The sequence below is a fragment of the Meles meles genome, chromosome 19 (assembly GCF_922984935.1).
Source record: "Meles meles chromosome 19, mMelMel3.1 paternal haplotype, whole genome shotgun sequence".
NCBI lineage: Eukaryota > Metazoa > Chordata > Mammalia > Carnivora > Mustelidae > Meles > Meles meles.
The window spans coordinates 28,187,960-28,215,679 of NC_060084.1; the positions used below are offsets into that span (position 1 = coordinate 28,187,960).

The 27,720-nt window shown below is 54.1% G+C and overlaps 1 protein-coding gene across 1 annotated transcript; it reads right to left on the reverse strand.

The window, feature by feature from the left end:
* Positions 1-1,669: 1,669 nt before the first annotated feature.
* On the reverse strand, positions 1,670-26,643 carry MMP2 (matrix metallopeptidase 2). Its single transcript, XM_045988951.1, has 13 exons — positions 26,186-26,643; positions 23,447-23,673; positions 22,158-22,306; positions 20,950-21,078; positions 20,542-20,715; positions 17,674-17,847; positions 16,613-16,786; positions 14,768-14,923; positions 13,257-13,392; positions 9,579-9,715; positions 8,374-8,533; positions 4,046-4,155; positions 1,670-2,574 (listed from the first exon to the last, which is right to left on the reverse strand). The coding sequence occupies exons 1-13, from the start codon at positions 26,339-26,341 to the stop codon at positions 2,471-2,473; spliced, it is 1,986 nt and encodes a 661-aa protein (XP_045844907.1). The 5' UTR covers positions 26,342-26,643; the 3' UTR covers positions 1,670-2,470.
* Between the last annotated feature and the right edge of the window lie 1,077 nt (positions 26,644-27,720).

Here is a 27,720-nt window from a genome sequence, read left to right on the forward strand (position 1 = left end):
TCCGGCCCTGGCTCCACCCTCTGAGCGCTAGGCCACATCCCTTAAGGTATGGGCTCTTCCTCTTTGGTCATATAGCTCCGCCCCCTGGAGGTGACTTTCTCCCTCAGAGCAGGACACCCGAATGACAGTTTAAGCGGAGTTCTCTGCTTAAGGGTCACGCCACCTGGAGTACCAATCTCTTTTCCGGGCTCTGTGGCTGACCTTGGCTAAATCGATGTCTCCATGAGCCTCAATTGGCCCCTTCTGTAAAATGGGGATAGACGGAACTCAGATTTACAGCTGAAAGAGCCTTGACAACGGAGAGATTGGTACCTGGGGTGGAATCTTCCCCTGAGAACATGGACCGACTGAGCTTTCCCAATGCTGTTACTAGAAAAAGGCAGAAACAACTATTGCCTTCCACATTTGATGAGGAACCTGGCCCCGAAAAGGGAAATGATTTGGGCTGTGACTCCATTTCACCCTGAGGAAGTTCAGGGGCCTATCTGGACGTAGATGGGGGGGGGGCTGGGTAAGATAAGCCTGAGATCAGCAGGTCAAGACCTGAGTGCAGGGAAGCAGAGGCTGAAGATGGGGCATGATTTACAATTCCAGGTCAGCTGCTCACATCAGGCTGGAGGGCATGGTGAGAATCTGAATCTGGGCCCTGGCTCGGCGATGCTTCATACTCATCTACTGCAAAATCTCAAAATCTTCCAACCCCACCAGAGAAATGTGTGGCTTGCAGCTCCTTGATTAACCTCTCTGAGCCTGTACTCTCATCGAAGCATGGGGAAAGATTAATGTCTATGCCATAGGATTGCGGAAACAATTTTTTAAAAATGTACCATGTTCATAGAAAAGCGGTCCAGAAATAGCATCATTTAGGTGTTATGTCGTGGAGCAGTTCTCAGTGTAACAGAGCAGGTTAATAATAGTGTATTACAGTCACGATATAAGCCATGGGAGTCTTCAAGCAGGGGCTGGCAGTCCCATGTGGCTCTTTAGCCAGAAACTTGCACCGAAGACTATTTCTTTAGGATCCTCAAGGACCTGAGCCATGGGGCAGGCCACAGGGAGGAGAAAAGACGACTCCTGGCCCACTAACGTCACCCGCAGAGAGTCTGGTCTACTCCCAGTCCCTTCCCCACCAGCCCCACCCTGAGAGGCCTGAAGCAATAAGTCTAATTAAAGCCAGAAGGGGGCTCTGAAATAATCCCGGGCCTTCAACTTGTTATCCCAGCAGCTCCGGGATTTCCAGAGAAGGGGATCATAGCTCCCCCTCTTTAGGTTGTCGTAAAGGTTAAACCAACTGAGGCATGTCAAGGGCCTGGCACAGAGTCAGCGTCCTATTGATGGAGGGGGCGTTACTGTTGTTCCCTGTTAGTAGCAGCAGTGTTAGAACTGGCGTTCTTGTCAGCGAAGAAACAGAGACTCAAAAAGGCAGGGAGCCTTGAACGAGACCCTGCCAGCAAAGTGACAGAACCCCTATCTCAAGACTCTTTCCACCGGACAGAGGGACTCCAGCTCCCCCACTCGGAGGATCTCTTGCTATTTATTTTGGTAACTCTGACCTTTGCAGCAAGGGTCACCTGAGCCCCGGAGGGAGCAGAGATGTAAACTTTTTACATTGTTATCCTCCATCCTCTCTAGACTCCGCAAAACAAAACAAAACAAAACAGCCCACAAACACTGCCACGCAGTTGGTGTCTTTATTTGTACTCGTTGACATTTCCCATGGGGAACTGTTGAAGGGAAGGGGGGACGGGGCTGAGCGGGGTTTCCTCCAGCCAGTGGAGGAAGTGATGGGTTAGGGACGTACTAAATAGAGCGAATGAGAGAACCATCCCGACAGTGGGCTGAGATGCCTCGTGGAGTGACTGCAGACAACCTGAGTCCTTCTGTCAAGAAATTCAACGTCAAAGTGGAAAAATAAAAACTGAAAGAAAAGAAAAAAGTACGTACAAAGCAATCTGCTAAGGTAGGAGAGTTTCCTAAGGCAGCCAGCAGTGAGAAGCCAGGTGTGGGGGGCGGCCGCGGGGCCATGTCCCCATCCCACTGCCCCACGGCCAGGCCGGGCTGTCGGGCCACCAGTGCCCTCTTGAGACAGTCTCTGTCTGTTGGCTCTGAGGGTGCTGTCGGCCACAGAAAGTCGTGGCGGGGGGGGGGGGGGAACCTGAAGTGTGGGAGCACCAGGGCAGCCCAGGGCAGGGCTGCATTGAGAACATCAAAGCATCTCTTTGGGGGGTGGCTTTGGAGGGCTGGTGGGATACGGAGTGGGGAGGTGAGGGTGGCTGGGAGGGGGACAATCAGCACCGTTCCTTGGGCACAGGGCAGAGTCACTCTCCAGAACCTTAAATTACCAGGGAGGGGTGAGCACGCTGGTTAAGTACAGAGCTGAAGGCTGCCAGGCCATCCGGGTCCTTCCCTGGCTTCAGGGCTCGGTGGGCAGAAGATGTCGGAGGGGCAGGGCCTGGGAGACACAGCCTGCTCAGCAGCCCAGCCAGTCGGATTTGATGCTTCCGAATTTCACACTTTTCAGACTTTGGTTCTCCAACTTCAGGTAATAGGCACCCTTGAAGAAGTAGCTGTGACCTGGGAGGGGAAAGAGGGGAGGCTGTCACCACCGCGTCCTGAGACACAGAAGGTTCCCGGGAGCTTTGAGCGTCACCCGCCATAGGGAACAAGCTTTTCAACCAGAGAAGATCCCTTGGAGAGTGGTAGAAGGGGAATGGCTGGGGAAGTAAGCGCTCGGAATCCCTGTTTCTTCATCTTGAAGATGGGGCTAAAGATGCCAACCTCTTCAGCTTGCGGCAAGGATTAAATGAGATAATTTGTGCTATTATAAATATAAATAACAACACTCCACTGAGCACGGGCACAGATGAAGCACTTCCCAGAGACCAGATGTGGAACACCAGGAGGCTTCTAGCTCTGTCCGGCCTACAGATGGGTTGTATTTGGCTCACACCAAAAGGTTTTTGTTTTGTTTTGTTCTGAATTGAGTAAGCTGCCAGCCCAAAAACATCTGGAAATTTTACACAAAAATATACATTTCTCACCTCCTTTTAAAACAGCTAGAATATCTTAACAGCAGCCCCCCCAACCCCCCAACCTTTTTTGCAACAACCAGGAGAAGCAGGTGATTGTAAATAACCCAGGTGCCTTCTGGTTCGCCGCAGACCCCTGTCTGCCTGCCTGCCTCGCTCATTGGCGCAATTGACCTGGTCTTCACGGACTTGAAAATGTGGGACCCCTGACATACATGACCCCATTTACTTCCTTGAAAATCCCTGCACCTAGTAGGTGCTCCCTAGATGTTTATTCTTGAAGATAATCCTTAACCTAGTCCCCTCTAGATAATACACGGGTCTCGGATGTGTGAGACCTTTTACCATGGGAAGTTAGGGCCATGTGCTTCGAGTAGCAGAGGGGCTCAGAAGAGATCCTTGAGGAATTTAAAATGCAACCTCTTCTAAAAAGGCCAAACTGGGACCCCTTTCCAGGCCCCTGCAGACCTCATAGAAGCCTCCCCAGGAAGATGTTTTGCAAACTCCAAATGCTATCCCTTGCCGATACTGGTTGTGTTTTATTCAGTGAGGGACCGGGGGTGCATGGAGGTGAGTGGGAGATCTTTGCCACATCAGCAGCAGGACACAACAAAGTCTGTCCTGTCTCAAATGGAGCCATCGTTCTGCTAATGAGAGGCAGTCACAAGGCTTCCTATGGAACCTGAAAGGGCCTGGACCAAACCCCAGAATGAATCCAGGGCACAGAGCCCGTGTTTCCTGTTTCAGCAGGCCTCCTGCCTTTCCCTTTCCTGGCTCCAGGCCCTGCAGCTGTGATGGGCCTTTCTGGGTCTTACTGCCTGGAGCCGGCTGAGTGAGCAGAGGTCAGGGGTCTGGATGCCTTCCCAGCACTGGGCTGAAGGGGCTGGTTTGTTTTCCCCACCGAGTGCCGCCTGCCTCCCTGCACAATGAGGGAGTGTGTGCTTGGGAGGAGCTGGGCCCTGGCTGGGGGCAGGGAGGCACGTCCTAGAAAGTGGACAGGGGCTCGGGTAGCTCACCACCGCCCTGCAGGTCCACCACGGCGTCCAGGTTATCCGGGATGGCGTTCCAGGCATCGGCGATGAGCTTGGGGAAGCCGGGATCCATTTTCTTCTTGACTTCATTGTATCTGCAAGGAAACGGATATGAGGAACCCATGGGACCTCCCTAAAGGCCAGCCCTTCTCCAAACCTGGCTGGGAGGGCCCAGCCGCCAGTTCCTGGCTGAGCCTGGGAAATCAGACATAGCCCTGCAGGGAGGCAGCTGGCTGGAGTGGAAGGCCAGAGAGTCAGACTGGGGTCTGGATCCCGAATCCACTACTCACTAATTACATACCTTCAACAGTCCCATAAAAGAAATCTTGTGATTATTGCTAATGTGTAAAGCAATGTGCTAACCGCTTTCCATATACTTTCTTAGTCAATCCTTGTGACAATCCCAGGACACAGTTATTACCATAATATCCATTTTACAGACCAGAGACTTCGAAAGGGCACCCAGCTTCCAAGTGGTAATCCAACCCAGGCCTGTCTGACTTCAGGGCTGTGAGCTGCTCTCTGAACCTCTACTTTACCAACTGTAAAATGGGGCTGTAGTTAATGTTTTTAATTAACATAGAGAGCAAATGAGAGAACAGAGGCAAAGTGTCTGTCTCCATATCTGGTACTTCGTAGGTATTTGGGAAATGTTAGTCCCTTTCCAAACTCTGATCCCTGCTGTGGTATGAGGAGCACTGGACTAGGAGCCCAATGATGGGTTCCAGCCTCATTATTCTTTCACTGAGAGGCTGAGGGCCTTGGACAAACTGCTGCTGCTTTATCCATCAGGTGCAGGGGACAGTCCCCATCCCACGAGATGATCTCACCTGGGATGGCCAGGTTACAGGGCAAGATGGTTTGGGAACCTAAGCCCTATTAGTCACAGGGTGGGCCTCCTGCCACCCCCGTCCCTGCTGCAGCTACCAGGGTGAGTAGTTATGCTGGGCTGTGCCTGTTACGCAGCTAAATACCTTGAGTATTAGCTGGCAGAGTCTTCTTCCTGGCCATGCCGCCACCTTTTGCATTTCGGAGAGAATTTTTTAAATACTGGGGTCCCTTTGGTTCTTTTGCTTCTCCACTTACACTCAATCTATCCATTGTTCCCTAAATACTTAATGAGCTCCTCCTCTGTCTGCCTGTGGTTACTGCATTAGTCAAGATAAAGTCCTGGCCTCGCGGACCTCACTGTCTAGACAGACCTGTGTTCGAATGCCGTTCTCGTGACAGCCAGGCTTTCCTCTGCCGAGCCTCAGAGTGGATCCTCATCCCCGTGGCCAGCCCGACCACCGTGACCCAAGACATGACCAACAACGTCCCCTGTAAGTTCCCTTCTACAGGGCACTTTGCTTCCCCCTCTCCTCATCATCTTGAGAACTGCCAGAAAAGCTTTCTTGATCCCAGCTGCATCATAAGGCTGCTTGCAAAACCTAGCATGCTTCCTCGTGACCTGGCATCCCAAACTCAAGTGTGCCGCTCAGAGTCCCAGCACTCCACCCACATCGCCTTCCCTGACGCCCCTGCTTGGAGCTATGTGTCTTCTGCTAGTGTCCAGTCTGCCCGCAGAGGGCAGGCAGGGCAGGAAACAATCCCATTTTAGAGATGCGGAAACGAAGGCTTAGAGAAGTGAACTGATTTGGTTCCAAGTTCTGTTTCTCGGGGAAGAACATGGCATCATGGCATCAGAAGGTGCTGCCTCTGCAGAGGCCTGGAGCTCTTCGTTTAGCTCTGTCCCGAGGCTCCTACAGTGTTTCCTGCTGGCTGTCTTTTAAAGGGTTTCTTTCGGGGCGCCTGGATGGCTCAGTTGGTTAAGGGTCTGCCATCGGCTCAGGTCATGATCTCAGAGTCCTGGGATTGAGCCCCACATTGGGCTCCTTGCTCAACAGGGAGCCTGCTTCTCCTTCTCCCTCTCCCCCCTGCTCATGCTCTCTCACTCTCTCTTTCAAATAAATAAATAAAATCTTTTTAAAAAAGTTTTCTTTCTCTGTGACACCTGTATTTCCCTACAGCTGTGGAAACTGGCAGTGTAGAGCAGGTGTTAAGAACATGGACACCTGCACCCCAACTTTTCCACAGGTGTGTATCCTTGAGACACTTCAGCCTCAGTTTCTAAACCTGGAAAATGGGGCTAAGAATAGTATCTACCTTAAACAAGAAATAAAGGTGAAATGCACATATGTCTATTTCTCACATTCTCGCTTAAGCTCCACAAGTTAAAATGTGACTATTTCTTGACCACTGCCTTCTAGCACCCAGCTAAGTGCCTGGAACCTAGGGGATGCTGAGTGTATATTGGTGGGTTTAGTGGAAGCTTCCAGAAGCAGGAGCTGGCATAAGGGAGATGCCAGGCTGGAGGCAGATGCTTGTCTTCTGTCATCAGGGGCTCTCTGTCCTTCTCCTCTGGGCTCTCTGCAGACTCAGCTCCAGTAACAGCGTCAAGTTCATCAACTACCTCTTCTGGGAGACACATCTGTCTGTTTTGGAAACCCAGTCCAGAGCATCCAGTAAGGCCTTCAGCTCTGCTGCTTTTAAGTAGGTGTCACTGACCTAGAGCAGGGCCTCTTGGACCCCAGTTTGGGAAGGTGGGCTTGTTGCAGAAAGGGACCGGGAAGCAGGTACCTCTGCCCGGAACCCAGCAAGGCACCAGCACAGCTCGAGTGCCCGCATGCACGCACACCCTTGCATTCACACGTGGCTACATCTGTCCCGTGTGTTTACCATCCCCCAGGAGGCATTGGAGGGAGATTAGAGAAGTCCTTCCAACACCATGAGCCGTAGACACCGTCTTTAAGATCGAATTCTGAGATGCACGTTTCTGTGTGTCCGTGTGTCCCACTGTCCACATTCTAAGATTTGGAGAGGAGATTCAGGGCGCCTACCATGCAGAAAGGCCATCTGTAGTATGTGCTTGTGCTGAGGATTGTTCCGGAGCCTGTGGGCGGAAAGCCCGCTCCGAGGTTTCCTGGCTGACTGTGTTCTTTCTTGAGGCTTGAGATATCCATCAGCTTGAGTTGCTAAGTGTCTTAGCAATATGTCTGGAATTCCTCCCTGACACCGGCAAACAGCTTCTGAAAGCAGGGCAGCTGGGGACGGGGGTGGAGGGGCGCAGAGAAGGGGGAGAAGAGAGAGGCCTGGGAGGGAAGCTGGACTGTTCCAGGATTGGCAGACAAAGGGCCCAGAGGCAGTCACAGGAGGAATGCAGGAACTAGCCCCTGCTCCCCCCACCCCTTCCCACTGACCGAATGACCCTGAGGGTACCAGGGAGGGGCGTGAGGTTAGGGCACAGGAGACGCAGTCATCGTCCTGGCTCTGTGGTCAACACATTTGCATTTAAGTAACATAGACCATGTTATTTAATTTCTTTGGGCCACCTTTTCCTTGTCTGGGAAATATGAAGAATTATAATCAAACTCCGGAAGTCTGGGTGGCCTTTCACTGACTGTTCTTGGATATCCGGCTCCCTGACCCGTAGCCCTGACCGTGGCCTATTGGAATTGAACCTTTCCCTTTTGATGACCTACAGCAGGGAGCTACCTGCTTCTGAACTGGCCCCCTGCCAGTCTGCGCCCACAGACACTGCGCCCATGGCAGACACACCAGATACACCTGCTGCTTCCCAGGGGGGCCCAATTTGGACGTTCCTGCAGGCAGCTGGTGCACCCATCTCTGTCTTCATCATATTTTGTCCTCTGCCCTCCCCCTGCCTTCACCACCCCTATTTCAGAGGACCCTGCTATCTTAGGTACAGTATTGAACAGTAAAGAATAAATAGCATGTTCCCTGGGAGCCAGAATTCCGAGGTTCAAATCCTAGCCTGCCACAGTGTGGCTGGGTGACTTTAAGCTAGACACCTAACCTCTCTGAACTCCAGTTTGCTCATCTGCAAAATGGGAGTAATAGTAACAATACCGATCTCATAAAGCCCTGGACATAGCGTCTGGCATATAGCGTCAGAAGTAGCAGCTGTTAGCCTTGTTTTTATTATCCCTTTCTGCAGCGAGTCACCCCCAAATGGGAAGCTCCAGGCCGGGCAGACATGGGCCCCATCCAAAGCCTTCGGAGAAGGAAAGGAGGTTCCGACCAGCCCCGTAACAGCAGCAGTGTGCCGTTCATCCTTCAGGGACCTCTCAGAGGGCCGGCAGCCCTGTTAAGTTAGAGGTCAGAGAGGGGGTATCTGAGGCCCCAAACCGCCAACCCTAACGCAGGAAGCCGGAAACCACAGAGCATCTTCTCCACGTCCGCACGCTGGCCGCGCCGTCCTCCTTTCTACTGCCCCGCCCCCCGCCTCGGCGCCCTCCCCGCCCACCCCTCACCTCCAGAACTTGTCTCCGGCGAAGATGTAGGTCTTCTTGTTCTTGCTCCAGTTAAAGGCCGCGTCCACACGCTGAACATCAGGGGGCAGCCCCAGGCTGGTCAGCGGCTTGGGGTACCCTCGCTCCAGGGTGCTGGCTGAATAGACCCAGTATTCATTCCCTGGGGCGGAAGCAAAGGTTGGGTTGGTGCCTCGTGCTGGAATCCCTCAGCCTGGCCTGTTCCTTCCGTCTTCTGACTGCCGGGAGCCTCACTGTGGCCATTCTCAATGGGGACACGGGGTCCTGCTCACTTCCGGTTCAGTGCCCAGAATCTGGTCTCCCATATACGGTTTTACAAACTGCTTATCTGGCCGAGGAGGTGAGTGCGGGCGGTGGGGTGCCTCCAGCCCTCGCTCACGCACCAAGCCACGTACCCTAAGTGTCACACCTGCCATGAGACCTTCTCCTAACTGGCACCACAGCCCAGGACCCCCCTGGGATGGAGGAGGTGGGGAGCTTGCTGATGGAAGGCATACCCGTCATGCTGCCCAGCCTTTGGGCCCACGTCTCAGACCAGGGCAGGCTGCTGTGGGTCCTCCCTCCCCAGCCACAGCCTTACTGCATTTCCTCTTTAAAGCCTGCTTTTCCATCTCCCCTGCTAGCTTGTGAGCTCCATGAGGTCCGGGGACCCCTGTCACACAGTAGGTTCCGATGAAACCCAGGTGAGCAGGGTTTCCTAAATGTTGGCCATGGGACCCTACCTCTGTTGTTTTTATCGCTTACAGAGACTTCCTGTGCTATTATTTACTTCCTTCTTTGCTTTTGAGGAATTTATCTTGTAATCCATAGAAAGACATTTATTTTTTGGAAATAAATTCACTTTAAATGTTAAAGATGACATGACCTTTTAAAAAGTTCCAGCTAAAATCGCTGTCTGACGAAGGCTCTAGTACTGGAAAAGTGTTAGAGACACCGCACTGAACTGTGATTTTCCTTCTAGGAGAGGAGTCGGAAGGACTGAAAATTAAAATGTAGTGGAACATTCACTCTGTGGGCTAGTGCTGTTTGATGCTGGGTGTCTGAGCCGATCTCCCTGAAGCCCATGCTTCCGGAACTAATGACTGAGGGAACAGATCCAGAAAGGAAAGGGAGCACGCATAGGTGCACAGGACCCCTGGTGCAGAGCCCTGGGGAGCTGAGGGCGAGGCAGAGCCCTTCCCACACACCTGCAAAGAACACAGCTTTCTCCTCCTGCGGGGCCTCGTACACGGCATCGATCTTCTCTGGGAGCTCAGGCCAGAATGTGGCTACCAGCAGGGGCCCCATGGGCTTGCTCCGCGGTGTCACCGTCCGCCAAATGAACCTAGGGTGGGGGGCAGGGAACAAAGGAAACCACACCTTCCGTCACTCTGCAGCTGTTCTCACATATGCCTCCCCAAGCCCACTCAAAAACTTCCCAGTGGTGATATCTCCAGAGGGGGAGGCAAGGTCAAAGGCACATTGGAGAGGGACTGGAGAATGGGTGGAGCCCCCTCTGCAAGATGCCAGGGCTGAGAAGCCATGTTTTTGCTCCCTGTCTTGCTCCCTCCTCCAGGAAGCCTTCCCTAACTACCTCTGTCTCTACCATAGTCTTCCTCCTCTGAGGCTTTTAACACTGAGTGCCTTGGAATAGTAGTCTGATTGTTTGTTAAAAATGTCTCTTACTAAATCAGAAGTCCACTGAGGCAGGGGCAGATGGTACTCAAAATATTTCCTGAATTGCAATGGAATGGACACGAGCACTTTGGCAAGGGTGAGAGTTATTATTATTTATGGAGGACCTACTAAGTGCCAAGCACTTTGTGTGTCGTGTAAAATGCAATCTTCACAGTACGACAAGATAATATGCACTCTTGGTGGTCTACCAGCATCTGTGATACGTTTATTTCGCTATCATCCTTCCCCACTCCACTCCTGTATTTATGATCCAAGCTTGCCCACCTTCGGACCCCATCCCCATTCTGATGAGCTTAAGCTGCTGGTCTCCAAGTGTGATCCCCAGAGCAGCAGCATGAGCATCATCTGGGAACTGGAGAACACAACTTTGTTGGGTCCCACTCAGGACCTATGCACCAGACTCTCTGGGCTTGGGGCCCAGCAATCTGTTTTAACACGCCTTCCAGATGATCCTAACACATGCCGTCTCCTTTGAGAACCGCTGGTCTAAGCCTATCAGCATTTCTTGGCAACTGGCATTGATTCAGCAATGACTGTATGATTCATGTGGGCCCACGAGATTGAACAGACTTGGAATTCACAGCTGGGGAACCTCTCACTCTTTCCTGCTGGATGTGGCCAAGGAAGCCTGCAGCTCCCTCCACGCACCCCCACCCCAGCCCCTGGCAGTCACTGTGTGACCACGATGGACCCAGCCTTCAGGGAAAATCAATGCAGAGGATAGCAGTGGACAAAGGCATCACTGAATCACCGAAACTCTTCCCCGCCGGAAGTTCCGGCGGAACTTCTGGATCTCTGGACTTCATACCACCTGAGAGCAGTTTCTCTCTGCTGTGTAAGTTGGTTTGAGTTGGGGTTCCCTGTTCCTGGCACCCTGATACTGTAAGAAAGTATCACCATCTTTACCCGACAAATGAAACTCAGAGAGATTATGGTATTGCCAGGATTCAAACCCAGATCTGACTCCAAGGTTTAACTTTCTTGCCTATTACCCTTCTCATCCCCTCCCCCGCCCCCGCCCCCAACTCAGTGCCTACCACCCTTTTTGCACAGGCGGTGCTTAAGTATTTACTGGCTAATTCAATGAACCCATCAAGCACACATCCACTTCCTTTTGAATTGACACTGTGTCAAGCCAGGCCTGTGCTCTGCACACTTTCCCAGGTCCACATGTCTCAGCTCTGAATGCGGTCAGGGCCTCCCAAGTGGGAAGGGCTCCAGGTGAAGGACTCTGGGGGGGGGGGGCGATGGTACCTGACTTCTCACTGCATTTTGAGTCTCTCCTCTCTCTCTGCATCCTGGCCATCTCCCTGTGGGCCAGAAGACTGGAAAAAGCAGGGCACTTGTCCCCCAGCACCTAGCCCAGGGCCTGGACCAGAGGAGGAGGTCCTTCACAAAAGTTCACGGAACATCTTCTAGCCTTATCAGGCTCCCTCCGTCCCTCCCCCAAGCCAGGAATTCTCACATCTCTGTGGCTCTGGTATGCAGGGCCCCCTGACACAAACACCCCCCCAACCTGTCAGCTCATCACTCCCCCCGGGTCTGCTTCTAGTTTAAAGGCCCGCGGAAGTGCTGCTTCCTACTCAGAGCCTTCCCTGACTCGAGGTTGTCCAGGCGAGCATTTTCCAAATGATTCCACAATTCCATCCTTTCACTCAGCTGTGAACTGCTCTCAGCTCTCCCTGCCTTTGCTTCCCAGACTTGACCGCTGCTACTCACACTTCAATGTGCCTAAGACTCATGGGGAATTTGCAAAAATGGAGATGCCCAGGGCCCACTCCCAGAGATTTCAGCCAGAGGGCGTGCGGGCAGGTGCAGCAACCCACACTCCTAACATTCACTCCCTAGGGAGCTCTGGCGTAGGAGGCCCCCGGACCTCTCTTTGAGAACACTCCTCTAGGCATTAGGCGTCCCCTCCGCTCCCAGCACACCACCTCCACTCCAGTTCTTTTAAGAAGTAGCTGGCACCGTAGTTCCCAAATGGCTCGTTGCTGACAATCCTAGCTAGCGCGATCGCATACACTTACCCCGCATCAGGCGTTATTCTAAGCATCTAATCTTACAGCCTCGAATCCCAAAAACAGCCCCATGAAATAGGTGAGAATACTAGTCCTGTTTTATAGATGAAGAAATCGAGGTACACAGAAGACTCTTAATTAACTTGCCTATATTCACGCAACCAGTAAGCCGCAGGTCCTGGATTCCAACCCAGCTAGGCAATGTAGGTCCAGAGCCCATTCTGTCAATTACCACACTGGATGGCTGGCTGGCTGGCTGGCTGGCTGGCTGGGTGTGTGGATGGATGGATGGAAGGATGAATGGATTGGATGAATGGATGTGTGGATGGCTGGCTGGCTGGCTGGGTGTGGGGATGGATGGATGGAAGGATGAATGGATGGGTGGATGGATGACGGATGGATGATGACAGACCAATGGGTAATAGATAAAAAGATGATGGACAGACGCCTTAATGCGGTCCTACATTATGTCTGCCATTCTCTGGGAGGGCTAGGGTGGCTGGGTGAGTCTCAGCTTTTGGCTGATTGAGCTGGGGCCTTTATCTCTAGTACAAAGGTGACCACATCTCCCCTGTGGTTACTTGCTCCCCCTCCAAGGAATGATCTGGCTGTCTGGGGTCAAGGCCATTCCAGGAGAAAGCCTGTGGGAGCCTGGATTGTTGTTCCCAATTCTTCCCTCCACCCCTATTTCAAAATTCTACATCCATGTGCGTTTTTGCCATGTGACCTTACGGCACCACCCTCTACAGCAGGGGTTGGGGCTGGCCATGTGATCTGCTTCAGTCAATGGAAAATTCTCAGACGTGATGTGAGCGGAGGCTTTAAATGTGCTCATGTGGTTTGATTCAGCCTCTTGTGCTTGTCATCGGCCACGAGCAGCTGCTAACCCCGGGAGAATGAGGGACGTGCTGAACATCCCCGAACCCAAACCGCAGACTGAAACCCAGACAACCAAAGCAAATAGAGCAGACCCAGAGACTAGGAGAGAGCGAAAGTGATGTCTGTTGCCGTAAGCCAGTGATATCTGGGGGCTGTCTGATACACGGGACAAAGTGTCGCCACAGGCCATTCTGTGAAGCCCCCAGTAGGCTCCCTGACCGAGGGCTGAGGAGGCAAGAATAACAGGGAATGAGCAGGGGGCAAGGACAAGGAGCAAGCTCCCGCACTCACCGGTCCTTAAAGAAGAAAATCTCCCCACGGATCTGAGAGATGCCATCGAAGACGATGTCCTGCTTGCAGATCTCAGGAGTGACGGGTCCCAGAGTTGGAGTGGGGCCGGTGCCCGTGCCGGTGTCAGGGGAGGCCCCTGGAGAAGGAAGACGTGACCTCAGACTCTCCCAGATCCAGTGACTCTCCCCCACCAGGCTGAGCTCCCAAGACCACCCACCCCTGCCTGAGAAAGGTCAGACAAAATAGTATTCTGGCCTGGGAGTGAGCGTGGGGAAGACACCGAGAGGACGCCCGGTCGTGGCGCGGGGAGGACAGTAAAGAGAAACCTGAGTCTTGACAGAGGCTGTTTGCTGATGTCACCCTGACCAATCCCCACCACCGTTATTACTACCGTTATTACTTCTGTTTTATAGATGGGGAAACCGAGGCCCACAGAGGTTGAGTGACTCGCCCAACCATTCAAACCCAAAGCTCAGGTTCTCAAGCCCGCAGGACAGTCAGGGACATCGGCGGCCACCTCTGTGTCCAGCACTGGGTGTGTGGAACTTTCTCCAGGATTCATCCCTTTGCCCCTCATGGCAACCAGCCATAGTTTAGAGATGAGGAAACCAAGCCCAGGGAGGTAAAGAGCTGTTCCCTCTCTTGCTGCTGGTGAGTGGTGGACGCGTGCGAACCCGGCGTCTCTCCCTCGATCTGGTGTTCGCTCCCAAATCCAAATCCATGTGCCCCCAGCCCTGTCATCCAGCACCACTCCTGCTGCTGGGACTTGGTCCAGCCCCGTATTATAGCTACCTTCTTCTTTTCTTTAATGGGCCCACTCTAACCTCATTGTAAGTGTTAGTAAATTTAGCACTGGTTTCAAGCTCTGGTGGAACTGTGCCTACATTCAAGTAAAAAACAATCAGGGGCGCCTCAGTGGCTCAGTCGGTTAAGCGTCTGCCTTCGGCTCAGGTCACGATCCCAGGGTCCTGGGATCAAACCCCGAGTCAAGCTTCTGGCTCAGTGGAGAGCCCGTTTCCCCCTTTCCTCCTGGCTCATGCTCTCTCTTGCTATCTCTGTCTCTCTCTCACACATAAATAAATAAAATCTTAAAAGAGAAGAAAAAAATCGGCATGAAAACCAGGCACTTTCATTCCCCGTATCATCAAGGTCTTTCTATACACGGGGCAATTCTGCCCTGTATTTAGCTCATTGTCCTGGATTCTAACTCTGGTGACTCTGGGCCACAAGGGTCACCTTCCTTGGGCCTCAGTTTACTCACCTAGAAAATGAGGAGCCAGTTTCTCCCCTGCCAACCTCACGCAGTGGCTCTGGGAAGCCAAGAGGGGCATGAACGCTGGTATTATTTGGAAAGGAAAAGGACCATCCAAAGGAAAGGGGCTAACCTTTGGGGAGTGGCTTTGCTACCCCCAGACCACATCAACACTCCTGCCGCCAGAGTTTGTCTCCTCCATCCCAGGCTGCAGGACTGCCCCAGAACCCAAACCGGAGGCCCCCACGCCGAGGGTTACCATAGAGCTCTTGAATGCCCTTGACATCATCATGGGACAGGCGGAAGTTCTTGGTGAAGGTGTAAATGGGCGCCATCAAGGCTCCAGGGTCCTCCGAGTGCTCCAGCCCCATTGCGTGGCCAAACTCATGGGCTGCCACCAGGAACAAGCTGTACCCTGAGGGCCGCAAGAGGGAAAGGGGGGGCAGAGAGAAAGGGAGAGAGCTGAGAGAGCAGCGAGGCTCTGGCCCCAGCAATGGGGACCTTAGCGGGGCTGAGAGCTCTGCGATTGGCTCATATCCATTCTTCTTTCTCCTAAGAATTCTGAGACTAAATGCCCATTGCCTTCAAGTAGGACCAGCCAAAGTCCCTTTGTCCCCTTTCAGGGTGGGATTCCCGGGAGCTATAAAGGAGAGCAAGAAGCGGCTGGCTACAAATTCTCTACTTCAAGTCCCGTTTGTTAAAAGTCCCGTTTTCTGACTCTATGTGTTTCGCTACAAAGAGTAGGGGCAAAACTCTCATGCACGGTCTCCAAGGGGTAAGAGAGTGGGTGCACCATATCTCCCCCAAGGAGCAGGAAAAGCGACTCTCCCTTGGAGTGGCTGCCCAGGCTCAGCCACAGAGGGCGAAGCCCATTTCATACCCTGTTGTGGGATGAATTGAGTCTCCCCAAAAAGATAAGTGAGGTGCCTAACTCCAAGCACCTGGGAATGGGAACTTATTTGGAAATAGCTTCTTTGCAGATAAATTCAGTGAAAATGAGGTCATCCTGGGGTACGGTGGGCCCTCAATCCAATGTGACCGTGTTGTTCTACAAAGATACATAGGAGGCCACGAAACAAGAGAGGCAGAGATGGGAACAATGTAGCCCTTCGGGAGAGCTTGGCCCTGCCAATGCCTTGACTTTGGACTTGTAGCCTCTAAAATGCACAAGAATAATTCCTAACGTTTTAAGACACCCAGATTGTGTCACTGGGCTATGACAGCCCTGGAAACCTAACGTACACCCCAAGGGTGCCACACCAGCTCCAGAGTCCCATGCCATTTACCAGCAGAGGGAGACTCCTGCCTCTAAGGAGAAACTGGGGCAGAGCGGGTAATGCTAGGCCCCGGCATGGTGTTTGATAGGGGTTAAAAAAAAACCTCCTTTGTCCAGCCTCTCTCAGTTAGCCTGATCCAAACTCCACCTCACTGTGAGTAAAAAAGAAGAAAAGTCACAGAAAAAGAGGCTGATCGAATTCTGACCAGCCATGGACCCACCCTCTCACCTGGCCATCTGGGGCCATCAGATGGGGTCCCCAGGCAGCCTGCTCACTGCGCTGACCACATGGTAAGGTCATGGCTTACCTCCTGGTCACTCTCCCGCCCCAACCTGTGTGCCCTGGAGGGCTGAGAGCTGTCTCAGGTGGCTCTGTCCTTAGCACTCAGCACTGTCAGAGAACCCCCATTCACAACTTGGCCAAGGATGGTGTCAATGGGGCAAGGAAGGCTCGGGGGCTCTCTTGTGCTGTGTGGACAGTGGCATTAGAGAATGAGGTACTTCCCTTTTTTCCCTTCTCCTGTCAACCCAGCCCCTTGAATGTGGGGATGCCTCATAGGGGACTCATTCTGTGGTATAGGGTACCCTGTGTCCAGTGCTGAATGTGTGGGATAGTAAGAACTCACTGGAAGGGTGGTCAAGGTGGAGGGGAAAGACAGCATCTCTGTGGTTGGGCAGAACCTCCGCCACCATGGTGTCTCAACCAACACAAGCGGGGGTCTGGGGGATTAGAGTCTATGCCATAAGTGGTGGGGGTGCCCTGGAAGGTTTCTGGTGCAGGAGCGGGGCGGTGTCTGGTGTTTCTGCCCAGTGGTCAGAGCCTTGTACCTTGGTCGGGGCAGAAGCCCCATTTGCGGTCATCGTCATAGTTGACCGTGGTTGCACACCACATTTTGCCGTCGCTGCGGCCCGCGCTGGTACAGCTCTCATGCTTGTTGCCCAAGAAGGTGAAGGGGAAGACACAGGGGGCGCCTTCCGAGTTCCCGCCAACGGTGGACATGGCTGTGGAGGGAGGGACATGGGTCAGGGGGCAGTAAGGCATCTGAGGCCACCACCGGGGAATGACACAATGCGGACTTTAATGAGCCATGCATCCGGGGTGCTCACTCAGCCCCGGGCCACAAAGCAAGCACTTTATACACGTCTCAACAACCCTTGGGCAGTAGGGACCATTCATTATCCTCATTTCATGGATGGGAAAATAGAGCTCAGAGAAGTAAAGAAACTTGCCTGAGCAGGTATTGCCACAAGTGTGAGGGCTAAGACTCAACCCACACAGCCAGATTCTGGAGCTTTATTCAGCCTCCCGTGGATGGGGCCAGAGGGACCCGAGGCAGAAGGGGCCGGGCAGAGCTAATTGCCCGCATACTTCCTCAGACCATGAGCTCCCTCACGCAAGGTCCTGGGGAGGACCTGCCTGGGTCTCCTGCAGAAAGCAGGTGTTCGGTAAAGATCTGCTGGAAGAAGCAGAAGGAAGCAAGGAAAAGAGGGAGGAAGAAAGGAGGCAGGGAGTCCTTACTGTAAAACAGAACCTGAAGGCTTGAGATGCAGATGAGAGCAAAGAAAGGCAGGGAAGAGAGACTTGAAGATGAAATGGGGAGAGAGAGAGAAAGAGAGGATTACCCGGGAAGCTGAGGGAATGTGGACCATTCAGACAGGGTTGCGAGCTGGCCGGACGTTATGCATTCCCCACTCAGCTCAACGGGCTACTGGTGCCCATGCATTGTCTGTCCTGTTGTGGGTGCCCTTGCTGTCCCAGCTGCTAAGCACTCTGACTGGTACCCCAGTCCTGGGGAAAGGAGGTCAGGCTGGGGATGGGGCTCTGGTAGGTTTTCTATCTCAGGATGGGCTGCCGGCCCCAAGGGGCAGGGAGAGGCAGCGACACCCACCGGTCTCAGGGCAGAAGCCATACTTCTTGTCACGGTCGTAGTCCTCGGTGGTGCCGCACCAGCGGTAGCCGTCCGTGCGGCCCTCGGTGGTGCAGCTGTCGTAAGATGTACCCTGGAAGCGGAACGGGAACTTGCAGGGCTGTCCGTCAGCGTTGCCGCCCATGGTGAACAGGGCTGGGGAGGGGGGGAGAAAGGGGAAGGGTGCGAATGTGAGAGGCCACCCGCCTGCTTCACTGGGGATGGTGCTGGTGGCCAGGTCACATCAGTGAGGTTATAGCATGAGAAAATTCAATGAGAAAATTCGAAACTGTCTCCAGGGGTGGGGGACTTGGTGCTTCTCCGGGGTCCTAGAGAGCATCCCTGCCTCCCTGGCCAGCTCTATCCCTTCCTGGAGACCTTAGGGACACCTGCCTCAATGCACCCAGACCCCCTCCTCCCAACAATGAAACGGTTAAAACCGGCACACAGCACAGGGTCTGCAGAGCCCGGCCCACACCTCAAGGTCATGGTCCAAGCTGCTTGGCCATGCCCACGCCATGCAGATGGTGGTTGGCAGGACTATAAGAGTCTTTCCATTGGAGAGATAGGAAAACAGTTCTGAGAAATCTCCTGGTCCTTCTCTCTCTTGCTCACAGTCTTTATCACACACTCGCGTGTGCACGCGCGCCCGCACACACACACACACAGACACACACACAGAGGAAGCTTCACCTCCCTTTCAACCCAACGGGCTTTCCTGGATGGCCTGCTGTGGTCCCTGCAGGACAAAGAGGAGGAGCAGAGGAGGACAGAGGGAACGGAAGGGAGGGGGTGTCTTCAGAAACCTTTTAACACTCCCTCTGAGCTCCCTCTCCGATCTCCCCAGGACAGAGGCTAGGACTGGAGAATTGGGGGACAGTGGGGTTCAGAGTCTGGGCTCGTCTGCGTGGATTCTCCCCCCGCTCCCCCGTGCCTTCATCCACCCAAAGCTACAAAATGACGCGTCTCCGGAATTGCCAATGAGCAAAACCACAAGTGCGTAACAAGGACAGTCTGTGCGTATAGGCGCCAGAAGTGACCTCATCAGCCCCCCGTTAACTCCACCATGACCAAAATGGGGGCCAGGGATCACAGGATCAGGGCCCCATATCCTCACTACTCCCCTCTCCCCAACCAAGAGACCTTCCCCCGCAAGACCAGAAACAATGAGACGCCGGGGAGAGCCCAAACTGAAGCCAGATGCCTTGGTGGCCTCAGAGAAGGAAAGACAAAGTGTTAACCTCCAGAGAGGCCAGCCTCTGCCTTTGGCCTCCAGACAGCTGCAGGTCTACTCCCCAGGAAGCCCCCATCTCCTTTTAGATCCAGCGCCTAACAAGGATAAAGACAAACAGCCACTGACTCAGCAGTCAGGAGGGCCTGAGTAACCAGAACATCCATCCCAAAACCCAAACCCCTGCGTGTTCTACGTATTTGCATCTGGCCAAAGACCAAGTAAATGGCTAATGGCCAGTGCAGGGAAAAACCAGACTTATGAATTACAGCTGTTTCCACTTCCACGATCAAGGCATTCTGTTCTAATCACAGGGACTGACACATGGCAGGGTTAAGACTGCTTGAATCCCTCCTGGGAAAAGCCACATACATAAACTACTTTTGTTTAAAAGTTTCTGACTCATGAACGGTCAATGGCTTGAACTCTTACTTAATACAAAGTATTGTGCGAGCTTTGGTATTAAAAGTGTAAACAGGAACACGATTAACTAGCTCTTTGTTCCCTCCCTTCTGTTACGACGGCTGATGCTCAGCGTTCAGTTGCAATGGGGTCAGAGAGATACAAAAACTCATCAAATTACAGCTGAAAAGACAGAGGCATAGATAGATCAAAGAGTCTTTAAGGGATGCAGAAGAAACACATATCCACAAAATTAATTTTTGGGTTTTTTTCCCATGTACCCCCAGTTTTCTGGGCTTTTGACCTCTAGAATCATTCAATCGAATGACATGACCACGTACGAAGATGTACATGCTGTCTTTTTATGATTTCGGGTTACGAAGTGTGTCTCACTACAAAGAATATGTTAAAAAAGGATTGAGTGTGTACGTCAATACCTTACCCCTTTAAAAAACTTCTCCCTCTATATGGTTTCAAAATATCTGAAAATGTCCCAAGCATTGGCAAAAACACGTACGAGAATACTGAGTCAGGCCTACTTCTTTTGCCAAGACACAGAGATGCAGACAAGCAAAGACAAAGACTGGGACAGATATGAAACTGCCCCCACACCCAGATGTGTGTGTGTGTCACACACACACACACACACACACACACACATACACTGGAAGCATTAGCATCAGGGCTAGGAATAATCACGGGTCACCAGGAATAATCACTTGGGCCAGAGTCCCCAAGCCAGATTGGGTACCAGCCTGGGTGTCTGAGTCTTGCCTCCCACTCCCGCTGCTGGGCTTCCAATCCATCCCCCAGCCTCTCCTCATGTCCTTGAGGCGTGCCCCCCACCCCCCATCCTGGTCTCGGGGGAGAGAGCGATTCTATGGAGAACCACTGGGCATTTGAGTAGCTCCAAGTTCATTCTCACACATACTAGAAAAAACATAATTAGCACATCAAACCTGTGATTTCACAACTATTATTGTTAACGGCAAAACTAACCAACAAACCAACTGATTTAATGACAGTATCATGTAAATGCGTGGACAAGAAGGACGCAGCTGTGGCTCACGTGACGGGGGGTCCTGAACGATTCAGGTGGTGGGGGGATGCTGGCTGATGGGCAGGATCAGGCCTGTGGAGGGGTGGGTATGGGATTGGGGGGCTACCCGGGGAGGTGGAGGCTGAGGAGGAAAGCCTGGGGCCAGGCGGTCGCTCACCTTCGTGGGGGCAGAAGCCGTACTTGCCGTCCTTTTCGAAATTGTAGGTGGTGGAGCACCAGAGGAAGCCGTCGGAGCGGCCCGTGTCTGTGCAGCTGGTATACTCCCGGCCGTTGAACAGGAAGGGGAATTTACAGTACTCGCCATCGGCGTTCCCGTACTTCACTCGGACCACTGAGGGCGACACGGGGTGGGCGGTCAGCCCCTCCGGGCGCTTCTTTGGAGACCGGGATTCTGACTCAGTCGGGTTATGGGACCTCCCTCCCACGCCGGCTCTCTGGTCCCATCAGAGCAGATGGAGGGACCCGAGGATGCCAGGGAAGCCACAGTCCTTGTGGCCAAGGGACAGCGAGGCATGCGGGGGACTAGAGAGGAGACCTGGGCGTGACCCGATATTCACTCTCTTACCTTGCCCTTCTCCCAGGGTCCACAGCTCATCGTCATCAAAGTGGGAGTCTCCCCCAACGCCGGGGCCGGGGGCAAAGGCATGAGCCAGGAGCCCGTCCTTGCCATCAAAAGGGTATCCGTCTCCATGTTCTGCAACACACAGGGTGTCGGCTTCCAACTGCCCTAGCTGGGCCCCAAAACCCAGCCACACTCCCGTCCGTGGGCCCTTAGCTGCCCTGACGTCCGTCCCTTTCCCTGTCCGGTGTGGTTATTCAATCCTGGGAACAGAGCATCTCAGCAGAGAGTTCCTGACTTGACTGTTACCATCCGATGGTCTGCACAGCCCCCTCAATCTATATGGCCCCCCGTTATCTCTACCGCTGATTGTCACTGTCCACATGACGGCCGGCAACATCATACCTACCCACAGACGAATACGCCCACCCATGTCCTCGCCACTCTCCACCTCCCTCATCTGTACCGTTGTCTGTATCACCTACCCCCCACCCACACCACCCATCCAGCCCTGTCGCTTACCCTCAAGTCATCCCATCGCCAAAATCCACAACGTTAACCTTCAGCTCTGCTTTGCCACCCAGGAGCACGCCGCCCACCCGCGTGTCAACACTGTTGCCTGTGCCCGTGACGTTTACCCACATCACACTACCACTCACGATGTCCACACCACCCACCTTCAGGTCCACCCCGCCGCCAGCGTTCACAGGACCAACGCACACGGCGTCCTTGGTCCCTGGATCTAGCCCACTTCTAGCCCACTTCCTCCCGAGTCTACACTGCTCCACTCTTCCTGACTCACTCTCACATCTAGAATGCCTCAGTGTCCACCAGCATCAGCCAAGAGAACTTTCTGTGATGATGGGGTATTCTTTGTGCTGTTCAGCTCAAGAGCCACTGATCTCATGTGGCCACTGAGAAGCCAAAATGTGGCTAGTGTGATAGAGAAATGGAATTTTCAGTTCAGTTTAATTCTCACTAATTTAAATGTGAATGACCCTGTGCCCCTAGGGGCTGCCATGGTGGGTGGGGCAGACAGAGCGCCTGCCTTCAGGATTACACCCTCTGTACCCACTGTCACATCACCTGACCCCATATCAGTGTGGCCACCCAATGTCTACGCCTTCTACCCTCCTGTCTAAGCTCTGCTCAGGATCCCGGACCCCCCTGATGGCCAAACCGCCACTCTGTCCCTGCACCCCTCTTGTGCCTACCCCAGCGGCCAAAGTTGATCATGATGTCCGCCTCCCCATCGTGGATACGAGAAAACCGTAGTGGAGTCACGTCGCTCCAGACTTGGAAGGCACGGGCAAAAGCATCATCCACCGTCTCGGGGTCCAGGTCCGGTGTATAGCCAATGATCCTGCAGGGGGTAGAAATGCAAGCAAGTGTGTCTGTGTGCAAGGGAATGGGAGTGTGCACATGCACGCAAGCGTGCGTGTCTGTGCCCAAACGTGCGTGTGCCGCTGTGTGACCATGCAGGAATGGGTGTGAATGTGCGTGCCCGCGTGCCATTCCTGAGTGTGTGCCTGAGTATGTGAGGAGTGCACAGGTTGCCGTGTGCACGTCTGAGTGCATGAGTGTGTCCACGTGGGCAAGTGTATGTGTGCGTGTGGAGCAGAACTCACTGGGAGAACAACCCGCCCAGAATGCCTTGAGCTTCCGTGGAGCCCTAGACCAGCCTGCATCCCCATGCCCCCAGCTCAAGAGTCTCCTTTCTCACCTCTGGCTGGTGGGCAGGGAGGCTACGGGACAGAGAGCTCACCCTTGGAATCCAGCATGAGCCATACAGAACAGAGCTCTCAGCCCAACCAATGACCCATGGTAACAACTCAATGATAGAATATAAAATTCAATCAGCAGCCAGTCATCAACTCCCTCCACCCCGTCCTAGCGAGCCTTTCTTTTTTTTTTTTAATTTTATTTATTTATTTGACAGAGAGAGAGAGAGAGATCACAAGTAGGCCAGCGTTCACAGGCAGAGAGAGAGGGGGAAGCAGGCTCCCCGCTAAGCAGAGAGCCTGATATGGGGCTCGATCCCAGGACCCTGAGATCTTGACCCGAGCCAAAGGCAGCGGCTTAATCCACTGAGCCACGCAGGTGCCCCTAGCGAGCCTTTCTAAGAACAAGAGTGACTAGCATTCCTTATGCTCTCACTGTATGCTGGACGCTGATGTCTGTCTGGATATCCTGTTATATACGGGACCAAGTTTAGTCCCCAGCAAACCTACAAAGAAGGTTAGGTTTTAGCCCCATTCTGTTGACTGGAAAGTCAAGGCTCAATGCACTGGAACCTAAGAAGCCTGCTGCCCCAAAGCCAGTAAGAGCTTGAGATTCAAGCTCTGGTCTGATTCCACTTTCTAAGAACTTTATTAACAGAACTTAAGGGGCCAGGCCCTCATCGGCTACTCCCCAGGTCCCCGAGAAGGGAGAAGGCAAGGCACAAGGATACCCAGTGTCCCCCAGCCCCGGGGCCCTGCTTTCGGCTGTCCAGCCTTGGCACCTGTATGTGATCTGGTTCTTGTCCCACTTGGGCTTGCGGGGGAAGAAGTTGTAGTTGGCCACGTCGGGGTTGCCACAGCGTGGCTTCCGCATGGTCTCGATGGTGCTCTGGTCAAGCTCCCCTGTCTGCGGCAGCCCGAAGAACTTCTGCATCTTCTTCAGTGTGTCCTTCAGCACAAACAGGTTGCAACTCTCCTTGGGGCAGCCGTAGAAGGTGTTCAGATATTGCTAGAAGAAATGAACACGCGAGGCCAGCAGCCGGGTGAGGATGGTGTCCTACTAACCCAAGCAGTCTGGGACCCAACGGTCCTGGGTAGCCTCCCGGGTTCCCAAACCCGCTCTGTCGCCCACCAGCTGAGTGACAGAAAAGCTGTAACACATGGCACGGAGTGGGTGCTTACTGTATGCCCCATATAGCAACTCTATAATGCGTTACTCGTACTATCTCCCTCATACAGAGAAAGACATTAAAGCACTGAGAGGTTAAGACACTTGCCTAGGAACCCACAGCTCACAAATGGCAGAAGCAGATTCGGACCCAAGCCATCCGGTTCCGGAGCCCATGCTCGGAACTCCTCTCTGCCTCTCTTCTTTACCTCTGCTCACTCTTTTAATTCACCCCACTGCTGATGACGGCGGGACTGGCTCCCTCACTTTCCTTATAGATTCAAGGCTTATGTGTCTGGACTCCAGGAGCAGACAGACCCGGGTTCAAATCCCGGAGAGGTCCTTTCTAAAAAGAAAATCATCCCGTCCTCTGTGCTCACTGAGGACTAAAGCAAACAGGCCTCTAAGGAGTTTCAGGGACGAACCAGCTCATTTATGGGTTCAACAAATAGTTTTTGACTCCTACTGTGTGTCAAGCCCTTGTGCCAGTACTGGGGAGAAACTGGTGAACAGGGCAGAAGTTTCTAGTCTCCAGGGTTCAGACCCCAGTGTGGGGAGGCGGATGGACCACAGTCAATGGAAAATGGGATGTGTGATGTGTGTGATGTCGGAATAATGAAAAGAACCCAGAGACTTTATTACAGGACCCCTAACCTTTTGGGGGGCGTAGTTAGGAAAGGAGAATAGAGAATATAATAATAGTGACAATGAGAATAATGACAAATATATCTCTTGTTGAGTGTCTACCACGACCTGGGTACCCTTCAAGGTGTCCCGGATGAACTTCCCCTTCACCCCGAGACCCCACCATCATTCTGTCTGCAGAAGCAGCCGAGAATGAGAAGTGAAGTCAATTCCCCAAGGAGGCCAGTTGCTCGTGACTCCTTGACGTGAAGCCAGGCAATTTAAGTCCAGAAAAGGCTTCTCAAGCCTCCTCCTGCATGGCCTCCAGGGTACACCAACTTCCCCGTGCTGTAGGAGGTGTGGGGACCCACCAAGATTTTTCAAGGCTCCGGAGCTCACCCTCTACCAACAGCCATCTCATTGTGCAGGCCAGCTTCAGGCCCCTGAAATAAGGAGCCCCCTAAAAATGTAAATTTGCCCAGCAGGGACAGAGGCCTGTATGCAGGGAAGAGGAGTGATGGGGTCACATCCCAAGAAGGAGTTCCTTGGGTGACCAGAGGGTATGAAAGTCCTGTCCTGGGCTGGTTGGGGACAAGGATATAGGAGAATAGATTTCTCTGGTGGCTGAAGGAGTAAGGAAGCAGACGTCTTACAGGCTGGAAGGCACATTTGTAGGGGTCTCTGCCCCTGAGGCGCTCACAGGGTGATCGGAAGTGCACCTCTGATGCCCCCAGCCCCCTTGTGTAACAGCTGCGGTCTGTGGCAGGGCAGGGGGGAGCTCCTCCAGCCGGCCCAGCTTGCGGCAAAACAACCTCTTAGCCACAGCTCGGAGTCCCGCCAGGAGGGAGGGCGGGCTGGCGGCGCTCCGACCAGAGCTCGGGGCTCCATCCGCCCCCGCCCCACGCGCCAGGGCCCTCGTGCACCCGCCCCTCCGGGCGCCTGGCCGGCCAGTGGCCAGTTCAGTCCTCTGGTTCTCCAACCCCGCTGCAGAAGTTCGAGGAAACTTTCCGAGGTGCAACCCTTGACCCTCCTGGCCAACTGGTCCATTGAGCCAGGTGACAAAGATGCACTCTCTGCTTCCCTCCTGCCTCCCACACTTGCCAAAAGATCTGCTGCAGGGCCTCTCTCCAGATGTATGCCAAAGGTCCCTTGACGTTGGCCAAGCTCTGCTTTGCCCTGAGTTCCCAGCCACACGTGTGCAAAAGTTAACCCAAACTGTGTGCCAAAGGACCCTCTTCCCAAAGTCTCACAGGGGTTCAAAGGATCCTCCGTTTTCAAAGGAGACCCCTTTCAGGCCATTGGCCCAAGGCCTAGGAAGACGCTTGCCAAGGGCCTGTTAGCCAACCTCCCAGATGTGTCCAAAAGTTGTTTACAGAGCGGCTCCCGTGCCAGGTCCCCCAGATGCTAGACAATTCCGCCCTTATTTACCGAGGAGCTCCCTTCCAGCTGTTTGCCAGAGTCCCCTGCCTACCACCACCGGCGAGAAGCCCACCCTGCCGGTCTCCGAAGTTGCCAAGTTGTTTATCAAAGGCCTTCTCCAGTTACTAAAGCTCCCCTACAGTTTGCCAGAGATCCCTCCCTCCGCCAGCCAAAGAAAACCCCCCCTCAAAGCCATTTCCCGAGGCTCCTCCCCACGCCGCGTGCCCACCGCGGGGGCGACCGCTCGGGAGACCCCCGTCCTCCGAAGTTTCTCCGAACTTGACTCCCGCCGGCCGGCGCTGCGACTCACCACAGCCAGCTCTTTGTCCGTTTTGGGGGCGACATCTCCAGGGAACTTGATGATGGGCGACGGCGCGGCGGCGGCGCGGCCCCACAGGCAGCCCAGCACGCAGAGCACCCGCAGCGGGCCGGCGAGCGCGCCCCGGGTCCCTCGCGCCTCGGTCATTGCGCTCCCGGGCCCCGAGCGTCGCCCGGGGGGTCGCTGGCTCGGTGCGTGTGGCCGCGTCCCCGCCTGGCTGGCGCCTGCTCCGCCGCGCGGCGCTGCGCTCCGAGGGGCCGCTCGACTCGGTGGCCTGGGGTTGGCCCGGCTCAGCGGCGCATGGTCCGGCCCCCGCGCCCCCAGCCCGCGCCGCCGCCGCCGCCCGTTCCCGCCGGTCCTGGCAGCCCCTTTGTATGTCTCAAGCCCCAGATGCGCAGCCTCCAGCCACCGCCGGAGGAAGTCTGGATGCAGCGGAAACAAGGAGGGGGCAGCCGCCAGATGTGGCCTGCTGGGCTGGGAGGGCGCGGGCTGCGCAGGGAGGGGGGCGCGCTCAGGCCCGCCCCGCGCCGCCCCGCCCTCCCAACCCTCTCTCCTCTCCCCGCCTCTGAGCCCCACCGCCCGCCGCCAGCCCCGCGGCTCCGGGCCTTGGCGTGCCCCGTCCCGTGTGCGACCTTGGCACCCCTTCGGGCCAGCCTCAGGACCCCCTGCGGGGAAACATCTGGAGCGACCTCCCCTAGACGCTCCACGTCCTGAGGCTGGAGAGCAGCGTTCCCGGAGGGACGCCTTGGTGAGGGTGGGGGTGGCGAGGGCAAGAGGGCCTGCTGGTCCAAGATGGGGAGGCCCACTCAGAAACAGATGATCCGCTGCATTGTCACGGGAGATTTCAGAACTTCAGAGATGAAGACAGAGAGCAGAGAGAGAGATGGACACAAAAGGAAAGAGAGAGAGATGGAAACAGGGAAAGTCTCTCCCTCTCCTTCCCTCCCCTCTTTCCTTCCCTCTTTCCTTCCTTCCATTCTTATTACTGAAATACTGAAGCATTTGCTTGGCCTCGAGCATGATGCTGGGAGACACTTGGAAACACAGAAGTTATGGTCCCTGTCCCCTCCCTCTCTCAGGGAAGAGAATTAAGCGCTAAGGGGAAACTCCAGCAGGCTGTGGGAACATCTGTCCTCTGCCCCTAAACTAATATACATGGTCGGAGAAGCGTCCTGGAAGAAGGGACACGTGACTTCTGAACTACTACCTACAGAAACACAGGAGTTTTGGGTGGGCGTTGTGGTGGGAGGGATGTTTCAGGCACAGTCCTGCAAAGCTCCAGAGGGAAGACAGACAGCAAGAAGTTCCCTCTCTCCGAAATGAGTATGGGTAGGGTTGCGGTGGGGAGGCAGGGTGAAGAAATGGCATTGGGGTCAGCAGGGACCCGTTTGAGGGACAAAGTCACAGGCTGCAAGGGTCAGGAACCATCTGCCAGTGAGAGCCTTCTGGGGTCTGGACTTTCTCTTGAGAACCAAAAAAGCCTCCGAAGGTCTCAGTGGGCTTCAGACATGCACACATTGCCTGGA